General features: G+C 37.4%; 1 protein-coding gene across 1 annotated transcript; it reads left to right on the plus strand.

Moving 5' to 3' along the window:
• Positions 1-6233: 6233 nt before the first annotated feature.
• Positions 6234-7348, plus strand: LOC112932473 (dnaJ homolog subfamily B member 11-like). The gene is given in 2 exon segments (XM_026015418.2): positions 6234-6423; positions 6426-7348. Coding segments are annotated over 2 exon segments (1083 nt in total). The 3' UTR covers positions 7319-7348.
• Positions 7349-9359: the final 2011 nt, after the last annotated feature.

Consider the following 9359-nt stretch of genomic DNA (forward strand, 5'->3'; position numbering starts at 1 on the left):
CTCCAAGCATGGTTTGATTATTGCTGGGCCCTGTTTCTGGATTTTAGAGTAAGCTATCTCAAATAATCATCTGGACAAGCAGTGGCCAACACACACAGCAGCTACTCCTCGATTTTCTGGCTCCATGGTGTCTCCCCAAGCTCCCTACGGCTTGGCTGCCCCAATGCCATGACATCAGATGTAGACACTTTTTATCACTGGCTTATTTTCTCTCAGGCCTAAAGAAGTTAGAGCCTAATTAGCATTAGTCGCCTTGCTTTATCTTATTTAGGGAGATATATTATTGTAAATATATGGGAATTTAAAAATATGCTTGAGAGATATCTTTGACCAGTACTAAATTATCTCTGATTTATATTTTCAGCCAAAACACACTATCTAAACCTAAACATATTCTGTCTTCTACTTCTTCTTTCCCAAGGTGTGAAAGTTGTAACTTGTTCTTTGAAAAATTACCTAAACATAGGCTCACACTTGGTCTCCTTTTCCCTCTTTCCTCAAGGCAAAATAATTACAAACAGAACTTTAAGCAATCTTGTATGCACTGGGAACTTGGTCTTGCTTTTTGGTATCAGCTTATTCAGAGGTTATTCCCTTTGAGAATAGCTAGTGGTTCTCTTGATACCAGCAACTCCAAACCTTTTCCTTTATCCAGAGTATGACACTGTCATTGAGTATAGTTTTGGACCACCATGTCTGCAGGTCATTTTAAACTGTTTTTAACATATCCTGTGACTGATGAGGAGTCAAACTTCATATATCAAGCAGTATTAAAAATACAGCTATTTCCAGTTGACATGTATCAAGAGATTTTTCTATGTTCATACCCTTTGACCAAGTAATTCCGCTTTGGGGACTCTATCCTAGGGAAAGAACCTGAAATAACAGGAAAAAAAAAAAACTTTATGCACAAAGACAGTCACCCAATTACCTAAACATCCTCCAAATATGGGAATGGCTAATAAACTATTCACTTAAAGGAAGAATTTATAGCCCTTGAAATATAGTTATGAAAATTTTACGACATGGAATATTTTTCTCAGGTTAAATGGAAAAGTAAGACAAAAGTTATACATACAAGTTAATCACCCTTATGTAAAAATCAGGAACCCCACTGAGCAAAAAAATAAGGACATAAAACACTAACTCCCAAAGAAAGCGATTTGGAGACCAGCTTTAAAGACTAGCAGGACTCGACTAAAAGGCAAGAAATAAATGAACTAGTCCCAGGCCAAGGGGCTATGGAAGAGCCTTTGGTCTTTCACACTCTCTTATATAAATTGGGACTCAATAAATAATCAATAAATAATGAGAGCATACATGTTCACTATTACCTAATACAATGCAGTATATGAAACTGCCGATATCTAAGCCTTGTGGCCAATAAAAACAGCAATTTCTTGTGGTTCAATTAAATATAGCCAATGAGCCTCTACCACTACATGTTGCTCAAGATCAGGATGAAATAATCTGTACCTCCCAACAGTCCGTCCGTCCCTCCCTCCCTCCCTCCATCTCTCTCACTTTCCCTCCCTCCCTTCCAGCCTTTAGTGGTCAAACAACTAGCCTGAAGAAAATCCAACTGGATATTTGACACAATATTGCCAAAAAATAAAAATACCTGTAGCCGAATTTTTCCCATGTTGCTGTCATCATGGAAACATATTTTAGGGCTTAAACAGGAGAAGCTCATGATTCTTAAACTTTCTTTGTATATCATTACATGAGACCTAGCAATAATGGTCACTAGATAGAAGTCACTTCCAACACCTAGCCACCTAAAGAGAAGACTACCATATGATTTAAAATTATAGTGGCTTTTCTATCATAAATAACCTTCCTTTTCAATATCCTGAGATCATACATCATAATCTTCCATTTTATTTGCTTCCATATACATAGTGTGGGAAATGTTGAGTGAAAGCTCCCTATTTTGCAAATAAATCCTTATTATTTCTATCCCTTTTTCTCATCACAATCCCCTTCTTTGCTCCCAGGCAATTAACAAACAGCAAACACTATGGGTCACCTGGCCAGGGATGGGACAATTGATGTCAGGAGGCTTGGAACAGATTCAAAGCAGTTGAGGTGTATTTTCAATATTACAGGCAGTTCTTTGTCAACAGTCTACTGACAAACATTTTTTGGCAGGTAATCCACTTTTTCTTATTTCTTTTTTCCTTCTTTAGTCCCTTTACTACAAAGAATAAATAACTGTATTTAACACCTTCATAAAATCCTCACTTACACCTTGGCCCTCTACACAGTCACAGTTGCTAAAACTAGGATCCAGAAAGGGGGTCCTTGCCTCACTCACTTTTTTAGATAGGAACCAAACTAGGAAAATTATTCATGAGAACTGCAAGAATGTAAGTTTCCCTCTGTTTATGATAAGGTCCTATAACCGAAAAATAACAAATAGAAAAAAATGATTAATCAGTTGATCTTAACCCAGGGTGAGGTCTCAGCACTACGGTCACAGTATATTCTATCCTATTTGCTATTAAGTTGACAAAGGTTAACTGGTAGGTTGTTCTGGTCTGATAGCATTCTGTTGAGGGAGCTCAGGAAAAAAAAATCCTTAAAAACAATCCACTTCCAGGAGCACCTGTGTAGCTCAGTCAGTTAAGAGTCGGACTCTTGATTTCAGCTCAGGTTATGATCTCAGGGTCCTGGGATCAAGCCCATTGCCAGGCTGTAGCCTCAGTGGGGAGTCTGCTTGTCTGCCTCTGCCTCTGCCCCTTCCCTGGCACGTATGCACTCTCTCTCTCTCTCTCTCTCTCACATAAATAAATAAATCCTTTCAAAAACATAATTCACTTCCAAAAAAAGGAGAAAAGGTATAAACCCTTCACATGTAAATACATGCTTGCTTTCAGTGTCTATGAAAGCAACAGTATCAAATCTTTTTTGTGAAAATAAATAAATCTAATTTTTATCGACTTTAATGCACATTTATATGCTCCTGTTGTCCACAGATAGTTGTGAGCATTACTATGCTTTGTCCATATAAGGAGTCAAATTGAGCTTCACATCTATCCAGGAACTGAATTCATTCTGTTGTTATTCCAGTGATTTTGTTGGGATTTAAAACTCAAGACAAATGAAAAAGTATACAAAGGGCATTAAGATTATTGCAATCACCTGAAGACTTGTCACTGTAAAGTCATCTTATGTTCCAACTCAAAATGTCTTACTTTATAATTCATTTTATAGCAAGAGGACTCACTAAATCTTGCCCAATGCTTTCCTAGGGACCTTATTCAAACCTATTAAGAGGCATTTTCTCAATTAGCAATTAGGTATCTATATTTTATCATTAATTTGATGATATCAAATCATCATCAAATCAAATCAAAAGTTGTTGAAAAATGTACTGGAATAGAAAACATGATTCCCAAGAGCTAGTCCCTGTGATTCACCACAATGAATCTTTAGCCCTTCAAATAAAATGAAGGCACATTGTTACATGATTACTGTTTGCTTCTGCTTCACCCTGTAGTCATCTGACCTATTTAGACACCAGTTTCCTAAGCAGTAAGATGAAAATTATGACAAAACCAAACGAGTTATAAGTTGACTTCCAATGATATTTTTGTAACTACATTTTCATTTAGGGGCATTATTGATGCATAGCAATCTGTAAGTTCTGAAAGATATGACATGACATCAGAGGTTAAGAATAGAATCAGGGGGTGCTTGGGTGGCTCAGTCAATTAAGTAACCGCCTCTTGATTCATCTCAGTTCATGATCTCAGGGTCATGAGATTGAGCCCCAAGTCAGGCTCCACACTGGACATGGAGTCTGCTTAAGATTCTCTCTCTCCCTCTCCCTCTGCCCCTCCCTCCTCCACAGTCTCTAAAAAAAATAAAAGAATAGATTCAGAAAAAGTATTTTGGAATTGACACTAAAATAAGACAAAACAGATACAATTCATCATCTATCTATTAACTCATGCTGTGAGATAGTTTTCAAATGTGGTGTTCTGTTCCCTGGGTTATCAGTAACACAATGAGTATAAAGAATGTACTTTCATCTGACAGTCTGACAAAATTGTAGATCATCATAAGGTTGAACTATCTAGTGGCTAGAAAATAGTCAGAATTATTACGTTTACAGTACTTTCCAAGGAAGAGGATGCTCCGATTGTGAAAGCCAGTGACAGATATATAGAAAAATAAATTTAGATTCTACTAACATTCATTGAACACCAGCATGCCATCCATTATGACTGGATCTTTCATATGATAACTCATTTAGCCCCCACAAAACTCCATGAGATAATATTATCCCAATATTACAGCTAAGGTACATAGAAGTCCAGGGGCTGTTCCAAGTCACCCACCTGGAGTCTGACCCCCCTCACCTCAAATCCCAATATTTTTTATTCTATTATGTTTACTCTTCAATGAATAGAATAAAACAAGTTTTGTCTAACTACTTTGGACATGAAAAAAAATAAGTCACCCTGGTTATAAGTTCATGCTTATAAACAACTTAATATATTCCTCAGTGTTGGAGTAATCGCAAATGATAATCCCCATGCACATATATGTATTTTTCAAATATCTGTCCCTATGGTTTTATATTATTTTGTCCATATAGGTTATATGATTTGAAAGGTTATTCAAAAAAATAAAAAATAAAAAAATAAAAAATAAAAAAATCCAAAAAATCAAAATAAATTTAAAAAAATTTAAAAAAGAAAAAAAAATTTTAAAAATGAAAGGTTATTCAAACAAATTACATTAAGTATTGAGTACTCTGTTACGAAATCTGAGTTTTACCTGAAAATCCAAATACAGCAAGTGCTCCTAGTAATATTATGAAATCATATAAATTACTAATATAGCTAATGATACTATATTAATTGCTAATAAACAATTAATTTAAATAAGGAGTTAGACATTTAAGCACTGTTCACTGCTATCAGGCCCTTAATTTTGGCTACCACACTGTATCTTGTCAAAGTTGGTCAAATAATGGTATGTTTAAATCAGAAAGTAATATGTGGCTCTGCTAATAGTATTAACTATAGCAACTCTGCCTCAAAATTCCTAGAATTTCAATATTAGAATGCTTCACTACTTGCAAGTTTGACCAAAAGAAATGAAACTCATTATGCTTGTTAGCATCTTGCCTTTATTCTAGAACATATAAAATAAGTCAGACTTTTAGAAATACTTGACACAGCATCTGGACCCTTTTTAACTTTTTTTTTGGACATCTAGACATCAAGTACAAACCACTAAGCTAGTTATTTTAAAGTTAATACATTGGTATTCTGTCCAAAATTCACTATTCTGGTTTATAAGTCAGTCATGTGCATTTAATTAGCACCTGCTAGTTCTTTAAGGTACACATTGATGGTTTAACTTTGACAGGCTCTCCTTAGACAATTCTTTGTGGGTAATAATAGCATTTCAATGTTTTAATATCTCCATATAAAAATGATTTGCAAGATTCTATGACTCAGCAATTCCATTTCCAGTATTTATTCTGAAAAGTAGAATCACTAGAATGGAAAACCATCCAGTTGTCCAACAGTGAGGAATTGTTTAAAATACAGTATATTTTTCAATAGTTGAGGGCTACTATGTGCTAGGTGATGAAGACTGAGCAGTGAACAAGACATATGGTCATTATATTTATGGAGTTGGAAAGATGTATGTTTCAGCCACTATTGCTGCAAAACAAACTACTCCAATATTTTGTAGCTTAAAATAGCAACTATTTTATTATGCTTACAGATTCTACGGGTGAGAAATTTGGACAGGACATGAAGAAATGATGTATCTTTTCCTCATAATGTCTGGACCTCAGCTGGAAAGACCTGAAAGCTAAAGGTGACTCCACAACAGAAGGTTGGAATTACCTAGAGCCTCCCTCATTCATATGCCTGGGCTGGGATGAATCAAAGACTAAGATGGTCAGTCAGAGTGCCTACATGTACCTTCTCCACCTGATTTGGCTTCCCCCAGCATGGTGGCCTCAGAGTAATCAGAGCTCTCATATGTCATCTCAGGGCTCCAAACATGAGTATTCCAGTAAGTGGCATCACTTTTTTATGACCATGCCTTGGAAGTCCCACTGTAATCTGTAAACCAAAGCAGTTAATCTACCCATATTCAAGGAAAGAAGAACTAGACTCTCCTCTTGATGTGAGGAATAGCAAGATCACACTGTGGAAGAACATGTGAGATGGGAAGTATTGTTATCTTTAGAAAATACCATGTACCGCTATGTGGTAGCATGTGGTAGCACCCTCTGCCTGTTGCTGCTGTACCTCCGCAGGGCTGCGATCGCCAGGCGAGATTTCTATAAGATCTTGGGGGTGCCTCGCAGCACCTCTATAAAAGACATTAAAAAGGCCTACAGGAAACTAGCCCTGCAGCTTCATCCTGACCGGAACCCGGATGACCCAGAGCTCAGGAGAAATTCCAGGACCTAGGTGCTGCTTATGAGGTTCTGTCAGATAGTGAGAAACTAAAACAGTATGATACTTATGGTGAAGAGGGATTAAAAGATGGTCATCAGAGCTCCCATGGAGACATTTTTTCACACTTCTTTGGAGATTTTGGTTTCATGTTTGGAGGAACCCCTCGTCAGCAAGACAGAAATATTCCAAGAGGCAGTGATATTATTGTAGATCTAGAAGTCACTTTGGAAGAAGTATATGCAGGAAATTTTGTGGAAGTAGTTAGAAACAAACCCGTGGCAAGGCAGGCTCCAGGCAAACGAAAATGCAACTGCCGGCAGGAGATGTGGACTACACAGCCGGGCCCAGGGCGCTTCCAGATGACCCAGGAGGTGGTCTGTGACGAGTGCCCTAATGTCAAACTAGTGAATGAAGAACGAACACTAGAGGTAGAAATAGAACCTGGAGTGAGAGATGGAATGGAGTACCCCTTTATTGGAGAAGGTGAGCCTCATGTGGATGGAGAGCCAGGAGACCTGCGGTTCCGAATCAAAGTTGTCAAGCACCCAATATTTGAAAGGAGAGGAGATGATTTGTATACAAACGTGACAATCTCACTAGTCGAGTCTCTGGTGGGCTTTGATATGGATATTACTCACTTGGATGGCCACAAGGTACATATTTCCCGGGATAAGATCACAAGACCAGGAGCCAAGCTATGGAAGAAAGGAGAAGGGCTCCCCAACTTTGACAACAACAACATCAAGGGCTCTTTGATAATCACTTTTGATGTGGATTTTCCAAAAGAACAGTTAACAGAGGAAGCAAAAGAAGGTATCAAACAGCTTCTGAACCAAGGATCAGTGCAGAAGGTATACAATGGACTGCAAGGATATTAAGAGTGAATAAAATTGGACTTTGTTTTTAAAAAAAAATAATAGTTTGAAATTATTTTTAATGGTGGCTAATAATGTTTGTTGAGTACTTATTATCAGTTCCAGGGACAATTCCAAGACTTTCACATAGGGACTCATTCAACCTTCAAAGTAGCCCTAGGAGGTAATATTATCATTGCTTTCTTACAAATAAAGAGTCACCACACAAAGAAATTATATAACTTGCCCACGTTTGCACTTGCAGTGGAGGAGTCTGGATTTGAACCCAGACAATCTGATTACCTCATTCGTAATGGTTATGAACAGCCACAAAATCCTAAGAAATAATATTATAGGTTATTTTTCTTGCTTTGGTTATTGATATTTCTAAAATGGTGGGGGGGGGGGGGGGGTAAAGGAAAGTTTCCTTGAGGCTTTCTTATATGCTCATAGGTTTCTATATGAAGTTTTTCCCAGTGGCCAGATAAGAAGAACTATCTGACACTCTTGTTAAAAAGACAGACTTGGCAATCGGAAAAGGACAAACATTATATGGTCTCATTCATTTGGGGAATATAAAAATTAGTGAAAGGGAATAAAGGGAAAGGAGAGAAAATGAAAATACCAGGGAGGGTGACAAAACATGAGACACCTAACTCTGGGAAATGAACAAGGGGTAGTAGAAAGGGAGGTGGGTGGGGAGTTGGGGTGACTGGGTGATGGGCACTGCGGGGGGTACTTGGCGGGATGAGCACTGGGTGTTATGCTATATGTTGGCAAATTGAACCCCAATAAACTTTTTTTAAAGACAGACTTGGGGACATCTGGGTGCCTCAGTGGTTGAGTGTCTGTCTGTCTGCCTTTGGCTCAGGTCGTGATCCCAGGGTTCTGGGATCAAGTCCTACATCAAGCTCCCTGCAAGGACCCTGCTTCTCTCTGCCTATGTCTCTGCCTGTCTCTGTGTGTCTCTTATGAAAACATAAATAAAATCCTTAAAAAAATAAAAAATAAATAAATAGATTTCGATCCCCCCACCCAGACCTGCTGATTTAGAATCTTCAGGTAAGGGGCCGAGGTAATTGTATTTTTAGTAAACACTTATAAAAGCAAAGTTAGGCATCACTATTGTATGGTATATTAATAGTTTGAGTTCTCTCAACTGCGTTTGGCTTTTCTTTTTCCTTCTCTTTGCTGCAGCTGTCAGGAACTACTCAAAAGAAACCACTCAACCGTATAACTAGTGATTTTATGTAATAAGGAAGTACTTGCCTCTTAAAGGCTGGTAAACATTTGATAGCTAAAGGATTCCTGGCAGCCCTAAAACATAATTCACCATCTTAGGGTCGTAGTAACTTCAGCAGTGTTTTCAGATAGGGTAGAACATGTGAGATGAGAGATGTTGTCATCTTTGGAAAAGACGATGTAGCAGTGATAACAGGCTGCAAGAGGCAAATATTCTCAACTGTATGGGTCAAAGGAAACAAATGCTTACTAGGTATTTACTACTTAAAAAATACCTTTAAAAAAAAAATACCTTTAAACAGGACCTAATGTCCAGAGTTGTGATGAAAAAAAATCAACTGGAAATGTCAATAGTTGTGTGATTTCATTTTCCAAACATTTTATAACATCTATTTTTATCTCGAAAGATAAAATCTATAACATTTTTACTGAGATCGGAAAAAATTGTGAAGGCCAGTCAACTGCCACTAGAGGATGTCATTTATCTCAAAATTGTCTTATTTAGAACAAGCATTTACATGTCCAATTGAATGTGTTCAATTCAATATTATCTAAATAACATGTAGGACAATTTACTATATGCCAAGTACTATGCATCGCCTTATTCAGTTCTTATAACACTCTTAGGAGCTCTCTTCATCGTCTTACAGATGAGGGCACTGAGGCATGCAACAGCCATTTGCCCAGTTTCTAAGGCATTTCAGAGCTTGAATGTGAAACACGTACAGCATTAAAAACTAAATGATACAATAGTGATCTTCATACTAGTAAAGGTCATGTATTCATTATGTTCTGCACATTCATATACATAGTATTTAATAGC

This window comes from Vulpes vulpes, chromosome 13 (assembly GCF_048418805.1).
Source record: "Vulpes vulpes isolate BD-2025 chromosome 13, VulVul3, whole genome shotgun sequence".
Classification (NCBI taxonomy): domain Eukaryota; kingdom Metazoa; phylum Chordata; class Mammalia; order Carnivora; family Canidae; genus Vulpes; species Vulpes vulpes.